The 26,185-nt window shown below is 44.6% G+C and overlaps 2 protein-coding genes and 1 pseudogene across 2 annotated transcripts; 2 read left to right on the forward strand and 1 right to left on the reverse strand.

Annotated features, from left to right (window-relative positions):
• The window catches only part of LOC132383737 (uncharacterized), a 141,195-nt pseudogene that overhangs the window by 108,654 nt on the left and 6,356 nt on the right, over positions 1-26,185 (reverse strand).
• On the forward strand, positions 4,969-5,488 carry LOC132383809 (histone H2B 1/2-like). Its single transcript, XM_059955015.1, has one exon. It carries the CDS (start codon positions 4,969-4,971, stop codon positions 5,341-5,343), a length of 375 nt encoding a protein of 124 aa, XP_059810998.1. The 3' UTR covers positions 5,344-5,488.
• Positions 5,649-8,471, forward strand: LOC132383774 (late histone H2A.L3-like). Its single transcript, XM_059954978.1, has one exon. It carries the CDS (start codon positions 6,330-6,332, stop codon positions 6,711-6,713), a length of 384 nt encoding a protein of 127 aa, XP_059810961.1. The 5' UTR covers positions 5,649-6,329; the 3' UTR covers positions 6,714-8,471.

A 26,185-nucleotide genomic window follows, 5' to 3' on the forward strand; every position in this document is an offset into this window, starting at 1 on the left:
GTATTCTAACTTGAACAATGGACGTAGTTGAGGTTTTTCATTCCAATGGGACCTTCCTGGAACACAGTGTGTTCTGGCAAACAGCAACTTCTACCTGCACATTCTCTCCCGCCACTTCCCTGTTAAACTCTTGAGTGCAGGTCATTGTGACCTGGTGATGTTAACTTTTAGTCTCATTCGATATTTTTCTCATGATGGTGAGTGTTGTAAGTTATTGCACAGTGTTGAAATGTCAACCAATATATCAGTGAGATGTGTCCCATGTCCCCAGTGTGAACGATATTCACATATTGAGTTTAATTTATTACAATTTTATTTGTTAGTTTAGCTATTGAGGCTCTTGCCACTGGTTCCTGAATTATTCTCATTCTGTTAGTCTATCTAACAGCTTTCTGTTAGATAGACTAACTAAAAGTCAGCAGCTTTCTCTCCAGCGACTTCTGCAGTAAAGCCACAAATCCCTTGTGCGCTCCTGTCATACTTGGTGCCCCATCAGTAGCTACTGACACCAGGTGGGTGGACTTTATTACTTTGGCTCTTAAACAATTCAAGACAGCCTCACAGATGTCCTCCCCCAGTGTTTGGCTGTTTAGAGGTATCAACTCAATCATTTCTTCCTGTGGCCCGGCAGAGTTTACATACCGGCAGAACAGCGCTATTTGTTCAATATCACCTTTGTCTTTAGACTCGTTACAGGCAATCGAGTAGGCCACAGCTGAATTGATGTCTTTAATTTACTGTCTTGTGATGTCTTCTGCCATTTTTATGGTTCTGTCTTTGACAGTCTTTGCAGAGAGGGGCATATCCCTGATTTTCTGCTGAATTTCACTCTTGTTTTTAAAGTCCGTGAATAGATGTTCTGAAGTCTTAATGAAAGATACTTTTATATATTCACCATCTGTAAACTGCTTCCCGTGCCTGACTATTTCCTGAGCGGCACAAAACTAGCATATGTCATTGATTTTCCAGACATCATCCACTTCGTGAAATGATTTTTGCTCAGATCAACATTCCGCATCAGTTCTGAAACGACTTTTTTTCTCTCATCTCCATCCGAGTATTTTGGAGCAAAGGCTGCGTGTTTATTCTGGAAATGTCTTGCGACTTTTGATGTTTTGTTGTTTGCTAGTTTCTCATTGCATATTAAGCATACCGGTAAACCAGTCTCGTCAGCAGTGTAAGCAAATGAATCTGCCCACGTATCATTAAACGTTCTGTTTTCTTCAATCACGTTTCTTTTTTTAGAATTCTCCATAGTTAGCCGACCTTGGATCGAAAAATTAAAGAAAACGCGCACTGGCGGGTGTCAGGCATTGGCAGTGGTGACGTATATTAATAGCGGCAAAAAACACGTTTTATTTAGATTGTACAAGATCACCATAATCTTCAAATTTAGAATAACATTTCAAAAACTAACAAACTAACATAAAATACATTTTAATCAAACACTCATCGTTTATTTTCCAAAGCCACAGGGAGCTGCAGCACAGAGATGAAAGAGTCGCATGTGGCTCCGGAGCCGTGGGTTGCCGACACCTGACCTAGGCTTATCCATGGCCCTCTAATCTACTAAACTCCATGTATCCATCTAGGAGTTTGTTAAAAGACCCTATCATCTCCGCCTGCACCACGGTCACTGTCAGCCCATTCCATGCACTCGCCATGGATAGGAAAGGTCGAGAGGGATACGGGCCTAATGCAGGCAGATGGAACGAGTTCAGCTTGACAACTTGGTTGGCGTCGATGAGTTGTACCAAAGGGTTGGTTTCAGTTCTGTATAAATCACAGACTTTATTTTGGGAGGTTAAACCAGGGCAGGATGTACACAGTGAATGACAGGCTCCTGGGAAGTTTTCATGAACAGTGACCTTATTGGCTTCTGCCCCCAGTCCTCTGCCAGCTCATTCGGGATACTAGTTATTCTCTGTGTGAAATATTTACACTTCAGATCCCCTTCTCACTGATCGGCTGGAACATTCTCATCAAAGTGTTTGTGACATTAGAGAGACTGATAAAATAATCACAGGCATTGATACGGTCAATAGTGAATCTGTTATCTCCAGGGTCATGGAGTTGGAAGCTAGAGAATACAGGTATAAAGTGCGAGAGGAAAGATTTAACTGGGACCCTGAGGAGCAGGTTTTGTTCACAGAATGTGCTGTTTACATGGAACAAACTACCTCCAGGGATGGTTTAGGGGGGCACAGTTGCCAACTCACTTGGACTGTGGGGAGGGAAGTTTCACAGGGACATGGGCCAAATTCAGGTTGGTCAGCATGGATGTGTTGGGCTGAAGGACCTGTTTCTGTGTGGCATAACTCAGTGACAACATCTGTTGCTGTGGCAGAGCAGGAGGGACAGGGTCAGTAGTGATAAGGTTTGGGGGATGTCGATAGGAGAGTGAATAGTTGAGGATGGGGCAGATGGAACAGAATGTGGGAAATGTGAGATCACCCAATCCCAGGAACAAACTGTAAGAGTTAATTCCACATGGGAATGTTCAGAGGGACCTGGGTGTCCTTGTAAACAAATCACTTGAGTTAACATGCAGATACTACAAGTAATGAGAGAGGCAAACAGTATTTTGTCCTGTGATCCAGGAGGAGTGGAGAAGAGGGGTACAGATGTCTCACTGGATTCTATAGGGCCCTGGTGAGAGCAAACCTTGAATGTAGTGTCCGGGTTTGGTCACACTTCCTCAGGAAGGATATCCCTGCAATAGAGGGAGTTCAGTGACTATTCCCCACACTGACTGGGCTGGTTCCAGGGATGGAGGGTTGGTTATGTGAAAGGAGAGTGAGTGGGCTGGGTCTGTATTCCTGCAGTTAATGGGAAAACAAGGATATCTGTTAGATTCTTTCTGGATGTGATTGGCAGTAGGCAAGGAGGATCTTTCCCCTGAATGAGATCTCTATAACTGAGGAAAATACCCTCAGAATGAGGCGTAAATCACAAACACCAGAGAATCCGCTGATGCTGGAAATACAAAGTAATACACACAAAATGCTGGAGGAACTCAGCAGGACAGGCAGCCTTTATGGAAAAGAGTAAACAGTCAACACATCGGCCCAAGACCCTTCCATCAGATCTCTCCCTGGTGAAGGTTCTCAGCCTGAAGCATCGACTCGTTACCCTTTCCCATAGATGCTGCCCGGCCTGCGGACTTCCGCCAGCATCTTGTGTCTGTTGAACAGATTAAGGTGACAAGCATTCAGGATGGAAATGAGATCATATTCCTTTAATCTGAGAACTAGGAACTTCTGTATTCCTTATATAAGGAATCTGGAGCCTCAGGTGCTGGGTTGAGTCAAAGCTGAGATCAACAGTCTCTGGGAAAATTTTAGTCTCTAAGTGAGTCCATAAGACCATCAGATATAGGAGCAGAATTCGGCCATTTGGCCCATCGAGCCTGCTCTGCCATTTCATCATCACTGATCTATTTTTCTTCTTAGACCCAATGTCTGCCTATATCCAGTGATTTAGCCTCTACAGTTGCCTGTGGCCAAAAATACCACCGATTCACCACTCTCTGGCTGATGATATCCCTCCTCATCTCCACTCTAAAAGGATGCCCCTCTATTTTGAAGCTGTGTCGTCTGGTTACAGACACTCCCACCACAGGAAAAGTTCTCTCCACATCCACTCACTCAAGCCCTTTCACTATTCCATAGGTTTCAATTCAGTAACCCTTCTTCCTTCGAATTTCCAGTGAATAGAGGCCTAGTGAGGTGAAATGCTCTTCATTAGACAAGCCATTTAATCCAGGGTAAAATTCCCCATTTGTGACCTAATGTCAGTACAATAAATTCTGGATTTCAGAGATTTTTGCGTTTTGGAATCATGGATCAATCTGCCCAATATTAATCACTAGTTTGTACTGCAGTAAACTCTGTTAATTTAACCCACGCAATCCCAGGCTCACAGATGCAAAATAAAGACAGGTGTAAATTTAGAGTAGGGAAGTTTAACCGTACTTGGAGGTAAAGCCTGATTACTAGGCCTCAGAACATTCTATTCCTCAAATGGTCAGAATAAAGCCAAGTAACAAGGTCGAAAATACCCACAACTTGCAGAATTACACATCGGCAACTGAGTGGCTCCACTACACTACCCCATCCACCGTAGCCCCACATAGCTCACCATACTAAATTCTACAGACTTATCTCTCCCAGCATATATACATCCACCAGGCCGAACCTCAAACCTAATCCAGGGGTCCAAGGGGACACACAGCCCCACAAACACGATGACTAGTGTCAGGAGGAGGAAGATCCAATAAAGGCAAGTGTTGGACCTGGTGAATGAAGGCATGGGCCAGATCAAAGCGGCAGCGTTGCGTGACTCTGAATCGAGAGTGACGAGATGAAGAAGCACAGGAGGGGTGATTCTCCCACTGCCTGCATAATCTCTTTGTTATTTAGATTTTGTTCTGATATTTCTCTGTCTATTTGAATATTTTGGTATAATTCATATTTAATTCCAGTGTTTCTGGTCAATGTTGTGTCTGATGCAATGTGTCTGTGATGCTGCTACAAATCCGTTGTTCCTCTCACCTGTGCATAAATAAACTCGATTTGAACTTTGCATTGAAATGTCTAAATCTCTCCTTCGCTCTCCTGCTGCCCTGTGTCATGAAATGAACATCTCAGTGTTTAATTTAACAATATTTCATCTGATTTTATTTTCATTCTGCTTTAGAAATTTGCGTTTTTCTTTTCAATTTCAGCCCGCACCCCCGCCTGTCTCTGCCCTTCTGTACTTCCTCCCGCATTAAACGACAGCGGTAACCGACACACATTGGCGCCGCTTCCCATCCCCCAGCGTTCCGATTGGTGATTCCTTTCTCCAAACAGCCAATGGGAATGCTCTGCAATCCAATCCTCATTAACATACCACTTTGGGCGCTGCCTATTTAATCCGCGCTCCGGACAGCTTCTGCTTATTATTGTGTTTGAAACCGACGAGGAAATGCCTGATGCACCGAAACCCGCTCCCAAGAAGGGCGCCAAGAAAGCTCCGTCCAAACCGGCGAGCAAGTCTGGCAAGAAGCGCAAGAGGACGAGGAAGGAGAGTTACGCCATCTACATCTACAAAGTGATGAAGCAGGTTCACCCCGACACCGGCATCTCCTCCAAGGCCATGAGCATCATGAATTCATTCGTGAACGATATTTTCGAGCGCATCGCGGGTGAGGCTTCCCGCCTGGCCCATTACAACAAGCGGTCCACCATCAGCTCCCGGGAGATCCAGACCGCCGTGCGCCTGCTGCTGCCCGGGGAGCTGGCCAAGCACGCCGTGTCCGAAGGGACAAAGGCGGTGACCAAGTACACCAGCTCCAAGTAAAGCTGTCCAGTGAGATGATCGAAAACACAACGGCTCTTTTAAGAGCCACTCACAATTTCAATGGAAGAGTTGTACTAGCTTTTCGGTAATAAATTACACATACTTTATGTCTGGTGACTTTTACAAGAGCTAGATCGCGGTTGGAATAACGTCCCACTGAACTGACAAGAAATTGTTACCCCCCCCCCCCCCATCAGTCCGTCCCACTCGGTATCCATGCCAAGTGGAGGATTGCTGCCGTTATATTTGTGGGTTCGGTGTTTATTGGTTCCAGCTGGGTAACTCCTGAATCTCTTTTCAACTTGAGCCTGAAAGACCCCATGACTCTTTCGTATGGAGAAGTGTCGACAGTCTTTCTCTTATAGATGCTGCCTGGCCTGCTGGGTTCCACCAGCATTTTGTGTGTTGTTTGAATTTGCCGCATCTACAGATTTCCTCGTGATGGCTCTTTCATAAAATAACTTTATAAAATTGCAGACTAGACGCTGGACAAAGTTTGAGAAGAACCGTTTTCCATAACCTGATAACGTTCACACAGTGACCGACCGCGGGCAGAAGCTGAGGGTCAGTTTTATTCGGTTCCGTTACGGGTTGAAAGAAATTAGAGAACTGAGTTCCCAGAGACTCCAATATCAACTACACTTAAATCAAATATGCCTGGTTTCAGTAACAGAGGGTAACCGATCTGCAATTATTTAACTGGAAATTAAATTTGAACAATAGGTTTATTTTTGGCGGGCTTTTTTCCAGATTTCAGTACATTTTGTGGAGGAGACGGTTATTTTCCGCGCTTCTACTTTTACGGACTGCTGATTGGTGATTAAGGCAGTTCTTCGATTGGGACATTTGTCTTCACCAATGAGAATAAGGACGATCACACCAATCACAAACATCACTTTGCATTCTCAAAGAGGGTATAAAAAGGGCAAGTAGGGGCGGGGTGAACATTCCTTCATTCTCATTGGAGTAGGACTGTGACTGTGGAAATGTCTGGACGTGGAAAAGGCGGCGCTGGCAAAGCTCGGTCCAAGGCCAAATCTCGTTCGTCTCGGGCTGGACTGCAGTTCCCGGTCGGCCGGGTTCACAGACTCCTAAGAAAGGGCAACTATGCTGAGCGGGTGGGTGCCGGAGCCCCGGTCTATCTGGCTGCTGTGCTCGAGTATCTGACGGCCGAAATCCTCGAATTGGCCGGCAACGCGGCCCGGGACAATAAGAAGACCCGCATCATCCCCCGACACCTGCAGCTGGCCGTCCGCAACGACGAGGAGCTGAACAAGCTGCTGGGAGGGGTGACTATCGCTCAGGGCGGTGTGTTACCCAACATCCAGGCCGTCCTGTTGCCCAAGAAAACCGGCGCTGCCAGTAAGTGAAGCGACGTAAGCTGAATCTATTTCTCCAAAGGCTCTTTTCAGAGCCACTCACAATGGCTCTGGAAGGGCTGAGCGGCGGGTTCTATCCGTCCTTTTGATATCCTGCATCTGTCAGTGCCTCGACATGTTTCTTCCGCGAAAGAAACCGGAATAAATCTGCACAGAAACCGGTTCGTTTCAGTCCCGACTCGTTTTCCCCTCTCAGCAGACCGAATGAGCTCTCTCCCCTTGCAGAGAGTCAGCGGGTTCCCTAGGCGCAGAGTCATGAAATGAACTTCCGGAGTCAGCCCCGGTAGGGAGAATTTAATCTCCGATCACTGAACGACTCCGCTCTTCATCACCTAGGACCGCGTTGTCTGGGTTCCACATTGCGGGTTGACCCCGGGCCGTTCCGGTGTGCAGAAGGAGGGAACATTGCCTGTTCGTTGCTTCATGAGCGATTCTCATCGCCTCACAGAAAAATAACATTTGCGTTTTACATTTCAGAATCAAGTTTATTATCACCGGCATCTGACGTGAAATTTGTTAACTCAGCCGCAGCAGTTCAATGTCATACATAATCTAGAAGATAATTATAAAATTATTAATTAAAATAAAAAAACAAGTAAATCAGTTACGTATATTGACTGTTATTTAAAAAAAAGTAAAAAAAAAACAAATACCGTACATTAAAAAAGTGAGGTAGTGTCCATAGTTTTAATGCCCATTTTGGAATCAGATGGCAGAGGGGAAGAAGCTGTTCCTGAATCACTGAGTGTGCCTGCAGTCTTCTGTATCTCCTGCCAGTCACTTCTCTCCAAATTCCTGTCTGTTTAAGACTTCCCTAAATACCCCTGTGCTCTCTGCCTCTGACACCACCCCTGACAGTGTACACCAGCAAAACTGTATAAATTTCTGTCAGATCTCTCCTGAGCTGACGCCACTCCAGAGGAAAAAGCTCCCGCATGTCGAGCCTCTCCTCACCTCACTCCTCCTCCAGACATCCTGCTTAACAACTTCTGCACCTGCACCGAAACCTCCATATGCTTCCTAGAATGAGGTGACCGGAACTGAACACTGTGCTCTCACTGTGGCCTAACCAGCATTTTATAAACTGTAACATGATGTCCTGGTGATTGAACTCAATGCCTTGCCCGGTGAAGGCAAACATGCCGTACACCGGCTTTACCACCCTGTCAACCTGTGCTCCCAGTTTCAGGGAACCAATCTGCCCGGACCCAACATCCTTCTGTATGTTAATGTTCCTGCCATTACCTGTGTACCCACGCTTTATGTTGGACGTGCACCCCTGGGTATCCTTTTCACCACAATGAATGTACAGAATGCAGTGGGATTATCTTTAATCCTGCTCATCAGAGATTTTTCATCACTGTTTCTCACTGCAAATGGTCTTGAGTTCCCTTCTGTGTTTTAAATATCATCCTCAAACCCCCTGTTTGAATCCAGCTTCCTAAGCCTTGCATAAGCTTCTCACTCTTCCTCGACTAAATTTACTTCCTCTCTCATCATCCAAGGTTCCTGAACCTTGCCATCCTGGACCCTCCCCCTTACAGGAACAAACTGGCCCTGAATCACTGTGCAGCTGTCTTTAAACAAACTCATGTCCGATGAGTATTTGCCTCAAAATCCATCCTTACAGTATTAAGCATCAAACTTGGCATCAATCTCTCCATTCAGTGACTGGTGTTCTGGTTCACATCCCCCTGTCAATCTCATTTCAACCCTCCCAGGGAACAACAATGAACCTCATGATTCTGACCCCCCCCCCCACCCCCGTAAATGTCACCTCTGGACCTGAAGAGGTTCCAGTGTTCTGGAATCCTGAAACCCTGTCCCTGCACCAGCTCCTCAGCCACACAGTCATCTGCTCTAACTTTCTGTTCCCACCCGTACTACCACAGAGCATTGGGAGTAACACAAAAATTATCACCTTTCAGGTCCTGCTCTTTAACTTGTTCCCTAATTCTCTATATTCACTGTGGGACCTCATCTCTTTTCTACCTGTCCACTGCTACTGACGTGAACCACCACCTTCGGCTGAGTGAACATTGTTCAGTAGCTGCTCTGAGACTTCCCTGACACTCAGTTATATGATTTACAAAACGTTGAAACCGACTAAAAAAGTCATTGAGAGGAATAAGATGAAATACGAAGGTTAGCTAGCCATTAGTATTAAAGAGGATACCAGAAGTTTCTTCAGATATACAAAGTGTAAAAGAGAGGCAAAAGTAGATGATGCTGGAGACGTAGTAATGGGGTACAGGGAAGTGGCAGAGAAGCTGAATAAGTATTGTGCATCAGTCTTCACTGGAAGACACTGGCAGTCTGCTGGAAATTCAGGAGAATCAGGGGGCAGAAATGAGTGAATTGGCCTTTACTGTGGAAAAACTGCTTGGGAAACTGAAAGATCTAAAGGTAGATAAATCAGCTGGACGGGATTTTCTACACCAGAGCTATGAAAGAGGTGACTGAAAAGATAGAGGCAGTTTTAGTAATACTCATTCTATAATCCCTGTATTCTGGCATGGTCCTGGAGAAGAAGAAAATTGCAAACATTATTCCACTCTTGAAGGAGGGAGAAGGGCAGATGAGAGGAAATCATAGGCCAGTCAGTCTGACCTCAGTGGTGGGGAAGATGATGGACTGGATGCATTTCCGGGCTACTTGGCGACACATGATAAAATAGGACAAAGTCAGCATCGTTTCCTTTAGGCCCAAGGTGTACAAGATGATGAGAGGCATCGATCGTGTGGATAGTAATTTTCTCAGGGCTGAACTGGCTGCACAAGAGGGCACAGGTTAAGGTGCTCGGGAGCATGTACAGAGATGTCAGGGGTAAGTTTTTTACTCAGAGTGGTGAGTGCGTGGAATGGGCTGCCCGCAACGGTGGTGGAGGCAGATACGATAGGGTCTTTTCAGAGACTTTTCGATAGGTAAGCCCAGTAATTCCTAAAGTAAGGACATGTTCGTCACAACATTGTGGGCCGAAAGTCCTCTTTGGTGCTGTAGGTTTTCTATGCTTCTATTAAATTACTTTGGATTAAAATGTTGACTTTGACAATATTTTTCCGTAACGTTCTTTTTTCATAAAGGGTTCAGTGATCCAGTTACAACGTTTTTCTATCCCAAATTATAAAAGATTATCCACACAAAAGTAAAAAAAATACAAATATTAAATATTTATACGACCGAAGAGTCCAATTAAAATGTGAATATTACTCATTATAACACATTCAATTCCCGTGGGTGGGGGGGTGGGGTCACTGTTCCCGGAAATGCCCCTCTGTACCCACTCTGTTAAAATGTTCTGGGCGGTTCAACCAGGGTAACAGCAGTCCTCCACTGCAGTGGGGTTTGTTACCTTCATTCTCAGCTGTGAGCTTGTTCCACTGAACCCCTTATCCTCTGAGAAAATACTTGCACCGTTCCATTGTGACCAAGCTGTCCGCCATCTCTCCTAATACTAACCAGTGTTCTTCATCAAATTCCCATTTTAAAGTCCTGTTACTGGTGAACAGGGAATGGGTGCATTTTGGTAGCCTTTTGAGGTGTTTGATTCACTATTAACCCTAATGCATTAATACCTTTGTCCAACAAAAATCCATTGTCCTGGGTTCTGAGTGTTTTAGGTGAGTCCATCCTGAAGTTCTGTGTTCCAGGTTCCCGCTGAACTTTCACAGTCAGTGGTTTCTGCATGGCTATACTGACCATCGAGAATCTGTCTCCATTAACTCAGCACTTGGTCTGTCTCCTACCCTGCCCTGGTGATTCAAATGTTCAGCCAGATGTTCCTTAAATTCCAGCCTGCACCTCTCCCTCAGGAAGTGTGTTCCAGATTGTAACCAACTTCATTTTGCCAGCTGGTCCGCATTCCACATCCAGATTTGTTAGCCGGCTTTACTGTTCATCATACCCCTAATCTTGTTGTCATCCACAGACTTTCTGATCCAGTTTACTACATTCTCATCCAGATCGTTTATACAGATTGAAAACAACAATGGACCCAGCACCGGGAAGTTAAACCAGGGCAGGATGAACACAGTAATGACAGGTTCAGGAACTGAGACTTTGTGTGTCTTTGCCTCCACCACCTCCTCTGGCAGCTTATCTGGGATACCAGCTATTCTCTGTGTCAAATATTTATCATTCAGATCCCCTTTAAACACAACCTCTTACCTTACAACTATTCCCTTTAGCTTCAGACAGCCACACCACTGGAAACAGCCTCTGCTTCTCTAACCTTTGTATGTCTCATGTAATTTTATTCACCTCCAGCAACTCACCCTTCAGATTCCCTTTCAACGTCCACCCAGTCACATCAAAACTATCCTGTGCAGTTTTAGTACGGAGAAAACTGTTGCTTCCCTAAAAGACCCTGTGGAGTGAACAGTTTCTGCCTACCCATCCCTAGAAGATGTCCCATTGATCCATGAAACTGGCACTTTGTCCCCTGCACCAGCTCCTCAGCCACACATTTATCACTGGTATCTCTCTATATCTCCCCCCACTAACAAGTGTCACTGGGAGTAATACAGAGCTTACTACTTTTTAGTTTCTGTCTGATTTCTCTAAATTCACTGCACAGGACACAACCCTCGTATCCCTGCATTGCTATTACCAACATCCACCGTCCACCACGATGTCCGGCTGCTCAGCCTTCCCTTTGAAATGTCCTGCAGCTGCTCCGAGACCATCGGACCAGAAGACACAGGAGCAGAATTAGGCCCCTGTAGAAAGTTCTTAGTATTTGGGAGGTGAACGAGGCGCTGTTGTGCTTTTTTCACCATACAGCAGGTACGTACAGACCACGTGAGATCCTCGGGTATGTTGATGCTGAGGAATTTAAAGCTGTTTACCCTCTCAACCCCAGATCCATCAATGTCAATAGGGGTTAGCCCATCTCCATATCTCCACACAATCTGTGTGGATTATCACTAATCCGCACAGACTGGTTTCCCGGTTAGGAAGTCGAGGATCCATTTGCAGAGGGACCAGGTTCAGTAGCTTATTGATCAGGACTGTGGGAATGATAGTGTTAAACGTTGAGCTCTAGTCAATGAGCAACATCCTGACATAGGCTACACGGATTCACTGCTCTTTACTAAGGAAATTGCTCCTTATCTTTGTTCTAACAGTATTGTCCTAGTATTGTGAGGCTGTGCCCTGTGTTCCTAGACACTATCGGAAGCTCCCTCCCCACTCCATTCAAGGCCTTTCAATATTTGATCTGTTTCAATGAGATTCCGTCGTTCTTCTAAAGTCCAGAGACAACCGGCCCAGAGCCATCAAACAATCCCCGTGCATTAACCCTTTTATTGCCAGGATCATTTTTGTGAACTTCCTCTGGACCCTCTCCGATGCGAGCATGTAGCTTTTTAGATAAGGGGCCCAAAACAGTTCACAATTCTCCAAGTGTGATCGGACCAATGCTTACATCCTTGCTTTTGTATTGTAGTCCTCTCTAAAAGAATGCCGACATTTGGTTTCCTTACCACTGACTCGACTGGCAAGTTTATCGTTTGGAAATCCTGCACGTATGAGACGGACCTGACCCCAGTACCCAGGAGGCGACACACCATCGTGTCATCTCTGTGGCTGCCACAGAATCTCCTGCACATCCCCTGTACTGTGAGTCTGCTGTCATCACTGCTCTGCTTGACCTTTCCTCCCGCGGAGCATCGGTCTGGGGTCTCAGTACCACCGACCTGGCGGGCTGCTGTCTCTGGTTTGTCATCCCAGGGGTATCCAAAGGAGTGTACTTGTTGCTGAGGGTCACGGCCACAGGGAGACATTACTCTGTCTGTCTCGTCCCCTTTCCGTCGTGATGGTCACACAACAGTCTGCATCCTGACCTCAGGTGTGACCAACTCATGAATCTCTGGTGTCAGCATCCTGGAAACTCTCGATCTGTCCATCTCCGTCTTCATTTCCTTCACACGGTCAGTCAGGAGCTGCACCTCGGTGCTCTTCCCTCATGTGAAGTTATCGGGGACACTGAGTGACTCCCACATCCTGAGGTGGAGCATTTCACTGCCGTAACTGTAATTCCAGCCACTCTGATGGGGAGAGGAATTCCAAAGAAATCCTCTGACATTTGACTTCCCAGAGTACACCGACTTATCTCTCATTTCTCTGCCCACATTTCCAGCCGGTCTATGTCCTGCCGAACCCTTTGGCAACTTTCCTCACGATCCATAACTGCACCAATTTCTGTGTCTCTGCAGACCAACAAATCAGCCCTTCTTCATTTTCATCCAAATCATTTCACAAAGAGTAGAATTCCTTGTGGGCCCCACTGTTCACAGGTGTCCAGTCAGAATCACACCCCTCAACCATTACCTTCTGTGTTCTCTGATTGAGTACATTTTGAATATATTCTACCAAATTTCTTTTGAGTCATGTGCTTCCAAGCTGTGGATCTTGTTGTGGGACTCTTGTTGAAAGCTTTACCAAAGTCCTTGTATCCTGTACCCACTACCCAGCTCTCATCAATTGAATTTGTCACTTAAAACGTTCGGCCATGTTTGCAAGAGTTGACGTTGCCCATGCAAAGCGATATTGGCTACTCTGAAATTGTTTATGCTTTTTCAGATGCAAGCTGATCCTATCATTAAATATCTTTTCTAGTAATATCAGCAATTTATGATATCCCTACCACTAATGTAAGAGTCACCAGGGTATAGTTTTTCGGCTTGTCCCCATTGCATTTCTTGAAAAGGTGAAGAATATTTGTCGTTTTCCGCTCTTCTGCATCCTGGCCTGTAATTAAAAGAGAATCACTTTTGAGTTGGTTATTTTTTTGTCCTTATTTTATCCCTCAAGCATCAGGTTTTTGAATCATTGTTCAAAGTAAATTTATTATTAAAGTACGTATACATTATACAACTTTGAGGTTTGTTTCAAACAGGCTGTCGTGAAACAAAGAGAGCCAAAAGAACACACTAATAAAATAAGACCATCAAACACCCAATGTGCAGAAAGAAAGACAAATCCTGCAAACAATAAACACAAGCAAATTCTGTAGCGTTTTGAACTGAAATGCTCAAAGAGAGTTTGTGCACAGATGCTTAGATCAGTGCAGAGTGGAGTAGCGAGCTGAACCGGCTTGTCCCTGGCCTCCGGCAGAACAACCTGACCTTTTCAATCTTTTCTTTTCTTTTTCAATCTTTTTATTAATTTTTATAAAAGAACATAACATAGTATTATATTAAATAGGTTATGAACGCATTAGACTTAGAGTTAAATTAGTAACAAGATAACAATATCTTATTAAACTATCAGCAAAAAAAGATCGTACAATACTCAATCAAATCTATATTGATTATACATGAAAAAGATTAGAAATAATCATCAAAAGAAAAAAATATATAGAATACAAGAAAAAACTGTGTATTTATGAAATTAAAAAATATAAAAAAATATAAACCTAAACTAACATGGGCAATAATAATAGTTTATATGTATATGATGGTGTCCATACCAGAACAAGAATAAAAAGAGTAAAGGTCTGGAAGAAGCCAAATTAATTCATATGAAAGTGTCGAATGAACGGTCCCCAAGTTTCTTCAAATTTAATTGATGAATCAAAAACAGTACTTCTAATTTTTTCTAAACTTAAACAAGAAATAGTTTGAGAGAACCACTGAGATATGGTAGGAGGATTTACTTCTTTCCAATTTTGTAATATAGATCTCCTGGCCATTAATGTTATAAAGGCAATCATTCGTCTAATTGAAGGGGAGAGTCGACTATCATCTTCATTTGGTATACCAAAAATTGCAGTGATAAAATGAGGTTGTAAATCAATATTCCAAATTGAGGAAATGGTAGACCTTTTCAATCTGGCCCCACGTCTAACTCGTTTTCCAAACATTGGGTTCAGTCGCTTTGATACAATCTGGGGCCTGGTCCCCGCCACCTCGATATGGTCTGTAACTGACTTTTCCATTTCAGCCCGGAGTTTAATGAACCGTACTTAGGGTCTTCCTCACTTTCTGTGACGTCGGTTCTGCCACATCAAATTGCCTCCAAGTCGAAAGGGAAGTTACAGGCTATTCATTTACCAGAAAAAGAGATTCACTGATGTCACCATAAACCAGAACCAGTGGAGATAACTGCATTTAATTTCACTTAACTCACCGCAGAACTATTTTCCACAATCTATCAATAAGCACAAAATGCTGGTGGAACACAGCAGGCCAGGCAGCGTCTACAAGGAGAAGCACTGTTGACGTTTTGGGCTGAGACCCTTTGTCAGGACTAACTGAAAGGAAAATAATAAGAGATACTCAACCCTCTACTGTCAAGATGAAGCCACACTCAGGTTGGAGGAACAACACCTTATATACCGGCAGGGTAGCCTCCAACCTGATGGCATGAACATTGACATCTCCAAGTTCCATTAATGCCCCTCCTCCACTTCTTACCCCGTCCCTGATATATTTAGTTGTTTATCCCCCTCCTTTTGTTTTCTCTCTTTCTGCCCATCACTCTGCCTGTTCTCCATCTCCCTCTGGTGCTCCCCTCCCCCTTTGTTTCTCCCTAGGCCTCCCGTCCAATGATCCTTTCCCTTCTCCAGCTCTGTACCCCTTTTGCCAATCTCCTTTACGGGCCTCAGCTTCAACCCACCCCCTCGGTCTTCCCCTATCATTTTGCATTTTCCCCTCCCCCTGCTACTTTCAAATCTCTTGCTATCTTTCCTTTCAGTTAGTCCTGACGAAGGGTCTCGGCCTGAAACTTCGATAGTGCTTCTCCTTATAGATGCTGCCTGGTCTGCTGTGTTCCACCAACATTTTGTGTGTGTTGCTTGAATTTCCAGCATCTGCAGATTTCCTTGTGCCCACAATCTACCAATTCACTTTCAAGGATTCTGCATCTCATGTTCTCTATTTATTTAATTATGACATTATTATTTTCTCTCTTGTATTTACACAAGTTATTGTCGTTTGCACATTGGCGATTTGGCCACCCTGTTGGGTGTGGTCTTTCTTGGATTTACTGAATAAGACCGTACGACATAGCAGCAGAATTAGGCTATTTGGCCCGTCGAGTCTACTCTCCCATTCAATCATGGCTGACCCTTTTTGCCCTTTGCATCCCCACTCCCTGGTCTTCTCCTTGCAAACTTGGATGCTGTGTCCAATCATGAGCCTATCAAGCTCTGCCTTAAATACACCCAAGGACATGGCCTCCACAGCAGCCTGTGGCTATAAATTGCATTAATTCACCATCCTCTGGCTAAGGAATTTCTCTGCATTTCTGTTTTAAATGGACAGCCCTCTATCCTGAGATTGTGCCCCCAGGTCTTTCAACATTCGAAAAGAGATTCCCCCCCCATCCTAAATTACAGTGAGTACAGACCCAGAGCTATCAAATATTCCTCGTATGATAATTGTTTCATTCCCAGAATCACCCTTGTGAACCTGTTCTGAACCCATTCCAATGCCCGCACATCTTTTCTTCGATGAGGAAGCCAAAGCTCATCACAATACTCAAGGTGAGGCCTCACCAATGCCTTATAAAGTCTCAGCATCACATCCCTGCTCTTGTATTCTAACCGCTTGATGTGAATGCTAACATTGCTTTTGCCTTCCTCACCTCCGACTCTACCTGCAAGTTATCTTTGGGTTGGTCTGCACAAAGACTCCCAAGTCCCTTTGCATCTCAGATTTTTGGATTTTCTCCCTATTTGGAAACTAGTCTGTACATTTACTTCTACTACCAAAGTGCACGAGCATGCATTTTCTAACATTGTATTTCCTTTGCCATTGTCTTGCCAATTCTCGTAATCTGTCAAAGTACTTCTGCAGCCTACCTGTTTCCTGAACAGTACCTGCCCTTCTTGTCAACTTGCAACAAATCCATCTATTCCATCATTTAAATCATTGATATACAGTATAAACAGAAGTGGTCCCAACACCGACCCCTGTGGAGCACCACTACCCACTGACAGACAACCAGAAAGGATCCTTTTATTCCCACTTGCTGACATGCTGCTTTCTACCAATCAGCCAATGTTATAACCACGCCAGTAACTTTCCTGTAATACCATGGGCTATTAACTGGTAAGCAGCCTCGTGTGAGGCACTTTGTCAAAGGACTTTTGAAAGTCCAAATATATGACATCCGTTGCATCCCCTTTATTTATCCTGCGTGTAATCTCTTCAAAGAATTCCAACAGGTTCATCATTCAAGATTTCCCCTGAAGGAAACCATGCTGACTTTGTCCTCTCTTGTCCTGTGTTTCCAATACTCCATATCCTCATCTTTAACAATTAACTCCAGCATCTTCCCAACCACTGAGGTCAGGCTAACTGGTCTATAATTTCCTTTCTGCCGCCTTCCTCCTTTCTTAAAGAGTGGGGTGACATTTGCAATTTTCCAGTTCCCTAGCACCATGCCAGTGTCCAATGCATTTTGAAAGATCATGAATAATTGCACCACAATCTCTACCGCTACCTCTGTCAGAACCCTGGGGTCTAGTTCATCTGGTCCAGGTGACTTATATACCCTCAGGTCTTTCAGCTTTTTGAACACCTTTCCCTTATAATAATAACTGCACTTCCTTCTCTCCCCTCACTCCCTTCAACATCTGGCACATGGCTAGTAACTTCCACTGATGCCAAATACTCATTTAGTTCATCTGCCATCACCTCCCCCCCCCCACCCCATTATTGTTCCTCTGGCCTGATTTTCTAGCAATCCAGTATCCAGTCTCAGCTCTCCTTTATGTTTTGCATACTTTAAAAAGCTTCAACGAATCACTTTGATAATATTTGCTAGCTTGCTTGCAGATTTAATCTTTATCCTCTTTATCTCTGTAAGGTGTTAGACGCTTCCCAATCCTTGTATTCTGAATTTTTTTCTTTGTTGTATGCCCTTCCTTTTCGTTTTACATTAGCTTTGACTTCCTTGTCAGCCACGTTTGTACTATTTTGCCATTTGAGTATTTATTTGTTTCTGCAATACATTTATCCTGCACCTCCCTCATTTTTCCCAGAAACTCACCTTTGCTGCTCAGCTACCATCTCTGCCAGCATCTCCTTCCAATTTACTTCAGCTGACTCCTTTGTCATAACACTGTTCCTAGCTTTACTCCACTAAAACACTGCCATGTCTCTCCCTGTCCAATTTTAAGTTGGACTCAATGATACTGTGATCACTGCCTCCTAAGTGTTATATATAACATGTAACATTTACAGCATGGAAACAGGCCATCTCAGCCCTTCTAGTCCGTGCCGAACGCTTACTCTCACCTAGTCCCACCGACCTGCATACAGCCCTCAACCCTCTATTCCTTTCCTGTTCATATACCAATCCAATTTTTTTTAAATGACAATATCGAACCAGCCTCTACCACTTCGACTGGAATCGCATTCCACACAGCTACCACTCTCTGAGTAAAGAAGTTCCCCCTTGTGTTACCCCTAAACTTTTGCCTCTTAACTCTCAACTCATGTCCTTTTGTTTGAATCTCCCCTACTCTCAATGGAAAAAGCCTATCCACACCAACTCTATCTATCGCGTCATAATTATAAATGCCTCATTATAATGCTCATTATAAATGAGCGTTAAACTCCATCTGCCATCTTTCAGCCCACTCTTCTAACTGGCCTAAATCTCTCTGCAAGCTTTGAAATCCTACTTCATTATCCACAACACCACCTATCTCAGTATCACCTGCATACTTACTAATCCAATTTACCACCCCATCATCCAGATTAGTGGTCGCTAACCCGTCGATCGCGATCGACTGGTCGATTTTTTGAGACTTTCCCAGTAGATCCCAAAAAACTAAGAAAAATAAATACACAAATACTGTTGAGAGTTTGTTTCCGGGTTGCTGGGTTTTAGTTCCATTCTTTCTGCTCAGTGCGCATGCACATAGCTCCCCCGCATGACACAGTGTACTTCAGTGGTCCCCAACCACCGGGCCATGAGGAAACAATATGAGTCAGCTGCACCTTCCCTCAGTCCCTGTCACACTGACTTTTGAACTTGAACTCACGTGAGGTCATCAGTCGCCTAAATGCAGTGACACCCTCGCGCCAGTGTTCGCCTTGCGCGGCTGGTGGGAAGCGCCGATGCTGCTGGCCCAGAGCACAGCCAGCGAGAATCGCCGATGATATTGGCCTGGAGCGCGGACAGATGGGAACCGCCTCTAAACCTGTTTAGCACACCGAATGTTCGTGGGGAACCCGGTGCTAAAATATTAGCAGACAACCTAATTTGGGCTCAAGGTTTCGTATGTATCAGAACAGCTACCTCGCTGCGATCTACTGAAACAAATTTTTGTCGGCCAATAGATCCTACAAGGGGGGCGAGCGCGGGCCTGTCGCTCTCCTCACTCGGTCGGTCGCTCTGTTCTAACTGTGACCGCCGCGTCCCCGGCACGAGGACCTCTGGCCCTGAACTTGTCCTCTCACCCCACCCGCGACCAGATGCACCTGGCCAGGGCGTCTGGAAGCGGGAGGGCAAAGGCTGGAGTTCGGGCCCGGAGGCTGTCTAATGAGGCAATGAAGCCCTCAAAACTGCTTCGGTACCCTGAGTCCAAGCACCCTGCACTTAAACCTGAACCGGCTGAGTTTTATTAGAGGAAAAAAACGTGAGCAGCGCGGGACAGCAGCTTAATGCCGAGAGTCGCGAAAACTAAATTGATGGATAGACTGGACATAAGGAACTTGCTTCATTCCCGTCATCCCGACCCGTCCACCCCCGCCCCCCCCCCCCGTCGGCCGGTCCGCAAGAATATTGTCAATATTAAACCGGTCTGCGGGGTAAGAAAGGGTGGGCACCCCTGGTGTTTATGGATTATTTCTACATCCGGGTTGTGGGGTATTACTTCCAGTCTTTCTGCCCCGGTGCGCCTGCGTGTATCTAATCAATTTGGAGTTGATCTTGCCTTTCACTCAGGCCGCGTTAGGGGATCTTGGGCTTAAAAACGTTGATGACCACTACTTTAGGGGATTATCCTGCCTGTCAAATGTGTTGAAATTGCTTGAAGAAATAAGCAGGATCGACAAAGAGAATCACTGGATGGGTGTGCCTTGTGCAATTGGATTTTTAGAAGGCCTTTGACAAGGTGCCACACATGAGGCTGCTTAAATTAAGAGCCAATGACACAGGAAAGATACGAGCATGGATTACAACTTGGCTGATTGGCAGGAAGCAAAGAGTGGCATAAAGGGAGCCTTTTCTGGTTGACACAATGACTAATGGCATTTTATGTTATAGTATATGTCAATAATTTGGATGACAGAAATGGTGGCTTCGGGGCCATTTTCAGTTCAAAATAGGTCGGGGGAAGACAGTGTCGAGGAAGCAGAGAGGCTACAGAAGGGCTTAGACAGATTGTGAGAATAGGCAAAGATCTGGCAGGTGGATTACCATGTTGAGAAGTTTATGGACATGGACATTGGTAAAAAAAGAAAAGGATAGACAATTGCTCTAAGGGGAAAGAAAAATGAAAATCTAATGTGCAAAGGAACTTTGTAGCAGAGGAGGTTCGTTGAGATTCGTTTGTACTGTGAGCAATTCGGGCCCCTTATCTAAGAAAGGTACTCTGACATTGGAGAGGGTTCTGAGGAAGTTCACGAGAATGATTCCCGGATTGAAGGGTTATCATATGAAGACCATTTGATTATGCTGGGCCTGAACTGACTGGAATTTATAAGGATGAGAAGGGATTGCTTTGAAACCTGTTGAATGTTGAATGGCCACGGTAGAGTGGATCTGAAGAGGATGTTTTCTATAGAGGGGGAGTCTAGGGACAGAGGGCACAACCTCTGACTAGAGGGACGTCCATTTAAATGGAGATGAGGAGGAATCTATTTATCCAGAGAGTGGTTAATCTGTGGAATTCCATGCCAAAGGCAGCTGAAGAGGCCGACATTGGGTATATTTAAGGTAGAGGTTGATACATTGTTGGTTTGTCAGGGCATGATGGGTTAAGGGGACGTCAGGATATTGGGGCTGAGAGGGAAATGGATCAGCCATGATGAAATGGAAGTACTGTCTTAATAGGCCAGAGGGTCAAACTCTGCTCCTATATTTTATGGTCTTACATCAGATTGGTTCCATCCCAAACAACCTCCCAGTAAACCTGCTCCACACTGTCAGGGAGGTTCATTCCTGTTCCCTGGGATTGGCAGGGGACGGGGACCAGAGCCCCAGGTTACCCATTCCAGTGATAATTTTCTTTCTACAGTGTGTCGACCAGACCTGTAGACAGTACGCCAGCAGTGTGAAACCCCACATGTTATCAGGCTGGTGCCTAAAGCGTCTTTTATCTTTTAACTCTTTATTTTCTGCCATTAATACCCGCAATATCTCCAAAACTCACTGTGCCTTACCAATGTAGTTAAAATTCTCAGCAATCAGTCTGTTCATATTAAACGTCTCAGCATTAGTTTTCAAATCTCTCCAGCTTTATATCTCACAAAATGCTGGAGGACTCAGCAGGCCAGGCAGCGTCTATGGAAAAAAAAAAGTACAGTGGAAGACCCGGTCCGAGACCCTTCAGCCCGATACATGCTTTCCCATACATGCTGTCTGGCCTGCTGAGTTCCTCCAGCATTTTGTGTGTGTAGTTCAGATTTCCAGCATCTGCAGATTCCCTCGGTTGTTGCATGTTGCACTCTGTCTGTGACTCGTTTCCTCGGCAATGGATGCGGGAGAGGGAGGGGGATCGCCCTGGTCCCGGGGGTGGCGTTGAGGCTTCCTTCCCCCCCACCCCCAGCGGGGTGGCAGGGACCGAACAGAAATGGGGTCGGTCTATACTGGCTGCCCTTTGGAAGAATGAGAGGGGATGGAATGGGCTTCTCCATTCCCTGCCTGTTCCTGCCTGACTAAACACCTCTTCAACATTACCAGTGTATCAGCTTGAACCTTTCCCTGGCAGCCATCAGTCTCTGAGAAAAATAGAAACTCACCTGCTCAATCTATTTGAACCAATCCCTCTCCCACTTTTAAATTGAAGCTCTGCACTTGAGTATTTGACATTTGCTGCCTGTGTAAAAGACTCTTGTCCGCCTTATCTATTTTAAAGGTCTCTGCTAGGCCTTTGAAACAAGAGAGATAAAGGGAGATCGAACAAACACAGTTTGTAAACAATCTGTGTTTCTACATCCTCACCTTATAACTGAAACTGTCTTTCCTGAGATGTGGCAACCAGCTCGGATCACAAGATTTTAAAATGTTTCTAATGTGTCTGCCACAATCACCGGCAGTTTGTTCAAAATACATACCACACTCTGCCCATTATGTCTGATCTGAAACACCTACCTTCTTGTTTTTACCAGCCATTTCCTGTGAAAAAAACAGTGTTTTTACCCTGTCTGTGCTCCCCATGATCTCCATACCTCTACTGGGATCACCTCTGAATCTGCTCTGCTCCAGGGAATAAAATACTAGTGTTACGAACTCCGTAACTGGGTATCTTACCAGCAAAGATAGGAGTATCCGTTGAAGTCTGATGATACTAGATTTAACAGTATTTATTAGTAAAAAAACACAAAAATAATATCAATGCAAATATACAGATAATATATGTCATCAATACTAAACCTAAAAGTGTGGGTATAATAATAATCAATAAGAAATAAGCTCTATCGTTGTCTAGGGGATAATGAATTGTCCGATGGAAATATAAAGTTCAGTTCAGTTCATGCAGGCTGTGGTGGTTTATTGGTCACTATGTTGCAATTGTTGGAGAGAGAGAGAGAGAGAGAGAGAGAGAGAAACAGCTATTGACCTGCCGACCTTCCTTTTCGATCTTGATCCGTCGATGCGTTGTTGTTGTGGCCATTCACTTATGACCCCTCTGTCCTTTAGCGAGACCATTCTTCCGTCACGGACTCGTCACACAGGCAAGGGTGGACACACACACAAGCCCCCACTGGTCTCGTAGTGTCTCTCCTGCTGCGTCTGAGGGGTGTTTCCCCAGACCTTACTTTTATCCCCACTCACGGGGTCTCAGGTGTCAATCAGGTTGGGATGATACAACCCATCAACCAGACCACTCTGGTTGCCCCCTGAGGAGTTTCAATGAATTGAACAGTACTCAATACACAATCCTTCTCCAAGAGACAATAGCAGTAATCAGTGGTTCCGTTCCGCTTTTGTTAGGAGACATTCCACTTTTGTGTATCTCTGCATTGTCACTCTCTCATTTCCTTGGTATCAGACCCAAAATAGTAGCGATTTTGTGATTCTCAAAAAGGGGGGGGGGGGGCGACTTTGCACCCTTCTGCTCATGAGAGTTGCTCCTCATTCGTAACACTAGTCCATACAACCTGTCCTTCTAACTCTGACTCCCCAGGTCTAAGCAACCATCTGATATTTATTTTTTTCTGTGCACTCTTTCTAGTTTAGGAACATCTTTGCTATAATAGGGTGATCAAAACGATAGTCAGTATCCCCAGTCCATCCTCACCAAAGACCTGTATATCTACAACGTATCTTCTCAACTCTTATACTCTGTGCCATGAATGATGAAGGACAGCAGGTCAAACAACACCAACTTCACCACTGTTATCTCCTTGAGGTGTCAGATCCGGTGAACTATGATTCACATGGATATTGTTTATATAAATTACGAACAACAAAGGTCCCGGTGTGCAGTGCAACACCACTTGACAGAGACCTCCAGTCTGAGGTATAACCATCAACCCACCAGCCTCTGCCTCCTGATACTGAGGCAATTATGAAACCAATCAATTATCTCCCTTGGATTCCATCTCTCAGAACTAACCTCCCAGACCAGAGTCAAAGGTCTGGCTAATGTCCAGATAGACAACACTCACAACCCTAACCTCATCTACGCACTTGTGAAATTCCTGAAAGAGTTGCAAGATATTTGTGAGACATGATTTCCCTTGCACAAAACTGTGCTGACTGTCTTGAATCAGACCAAATGTTGGAAGATCCTGTTCCTCAGAAATCACTCCAGTATATTCCCCAACACTGATATCCTGCCTGTAGTTTCCTGACTAGTTTCCACTACCCTTTTTAAACAATGGCACAGCATTAAACCAAAAGACCTAAAGTCATTGGAGCAGGATTAGGTCTTTTGGCTCATCCAGTCTGTTCCATCATTCCATCATGCCTGATTTATTATCCATCCCAACCCCATTCTCCGAACTTCTACCCGTAAACTTTGATGCCATTAATAATAATTAAATCCCACTAACATCTGCTTTAAATAGACCTACTGACTGCCTTCATGGCCACCTGTGCCAAAAGAAACCCATCGATAAAGAAATTACTCATCTCTATTCTAGAGGGGCATCTTTGTATTGAGGGTGTGGTCTGGTTCTAGACTCTTCCATTATTGGAAACATCCTCTCATATCAACACTACCTAGGCCTTTCAACATTCAATGTGTTTATATACGATGCTCCCTCATTCTTCTAGACTCCAGTGAGTACCTGCCCAGATCATCAAATGATGGTTATATCCTAACTCTTTCAGACTTGGGATCATTCTCGTGAATTTCCCCTGCAGCTTCTGCAATGCCAGCACAGCCTTTCTTAGAAAATTGACCCAAACCTGCTCATGATACTTCGAATAAGGTCTGACTAAAGCTGCAGCATGAGATGCTTGCTTTTATATTCTAGTTCTCTTGGAATGAATACATATATTGCATTTGCCTTCCTTACTACCATCTAAACGTGCACATTAACCTTTAGGGAATCCTGCACCAGTACCCCCAAAGTCCCTTTACACATCTGATTTATGTTCTCTCCCAGATTAGATGGAGTCTATGCCTTTATTCCTCCACCCAGAGGACACGGCCACACACTTCCATACACTGTATATTGTCTGGCACTTCCTTGTCCATTCTATAAATCTGTCCAAGTGCTACTGCAGTCTCCTTGCTTCCATAACACTGCCTGCCGCTCATTCTATTTTTGATTTATCCACAGACTTGGCCTCAAAACTGTCAATTCCACATTAATCACTCTCCAATCACGTGTAACCTCAAATGGTACCTGTGATGAAGCAACAATTTCTCCTGTGGCCTCCACAGTGTATTCTCTAACTTCTCACAAAATATAAGAATATACCTGCTATGGCCCTGGAGATTCAACAGCCTTAATGCATCTTAAGGTTTCCAATATAGATCCCTGCTAATTTGAAAGTGGTGTAAGAAATCACAGCTGATTCCTGCCATTTTGGTAGCTCCATCACTTTCCATAATTTTCTCAATGGTGAAATAAACGTCAAAAACATTCCTGGAAAGCCTCTCCCATTTCCTTCACTTCCACACACAGATGGCCATCCTCATCTCCAAGCGGAACAATTCTGTCCAAATTCCCTTTTCCTCTGATTGTACGGAGAGAATCTCAGGGGATTTTACTCGCTTTTCCTTCCAATTCTTGATATATCGTCCTTTTACACGCCTAATTTTTATGAGAGATCGTATGTCTAATAATATTCTGGAACAATTACCTGAGCAGTGATCCAAGCCTCATCAGTCAGTAATTTCCTGGTTTGACTCTATTGCCTGAGGAACAACATGCCCTGGAATATCAGCATTCCCTTCTCTGATCTCACTATCCTCCATGACCACATTGATGAATAGTGATGTGAAGTACTGGTTCAGTCCTTCGCCCACTTCAGACATAATCTCTCTCCTTTGTCCTTTTGTTGTTGTACTCTCGCCATAGTGCCCCTTCTCCCCACAGTCATTTCTTGTCCCCGTTTCAAACTTTTAACTTCTCTGTTGCTTGCTTCATATTGCCAGAGGCCATCTCCAATTTATACACCTGAAACATTCTTTATCTTTTTCTTTCAGACTGAATTCATAACATCCCTTACCACGCCCTTCTGCCGGACTTTACCATCCTTGTCTGTCCTCCACACATCGAAACAGTCTGAATTCTGACCTGATTGCCTTTAACAAATAGTCACATTTCAAACACAAAATACTCTGCAGATGCTGAGGTCAAAGCAACACGCACAACACAGGGTGTTGGCCGGAAACATTGACTGTCCGTTTCCACGTATGCTGCCCCCCCGCCCCCCCCCCCCCCCCGCTGAGTTCCTCCAGCGTGTTGTGAGAGTCACATGTCAAATATGGTTGGACAAATCACATTCCGCTCTCCTTAGATCCTGTCCAACACAGTTGCCTTTCGCTATAATCCCGATTGACCACATAACCACTGTGTCCAGTCTTGTGCTTATTTACTTTTCCCTGAATGAAACTTTTCTCAATGGCCAGGCTCATTTCCCAAAACAATGTCTTCTATGACCACCTTCCCTGGTTAGACTATCCACTTCTATGTTAAAAAACATCCCAGTATTCTTCTAACATATGCAGTAATATCTAAGCCCTTGAGTCTAAGGGAGTCCCAGTCAACATTGGGGAAACTAGTCGCCCTCTGCAACAAACCTGTTGCCTTTGCATCTTTCATTCCCTGCTACATTTCAGTTTCTTTACCTGCTGCTGGCATTTGGGAGGCCTGTAGCAC

The sequence above is a fragment of the Hypanus sabinus genome, chromosome 31, assembly GCF_030144855.1.
Source record: "Hypanus sabinus isolate sHypSab1 chromosome 31, sHypSab1.hap1, whole genome shotgun sequence".
Taxonomy (NCBI): domain Eukaryota; kingdom Metazoa; phylum Chordata; class Chondrichthyes; order Myliobatiformes; family Dasyatidae; genus Hypanus; species Hypanus sabinus.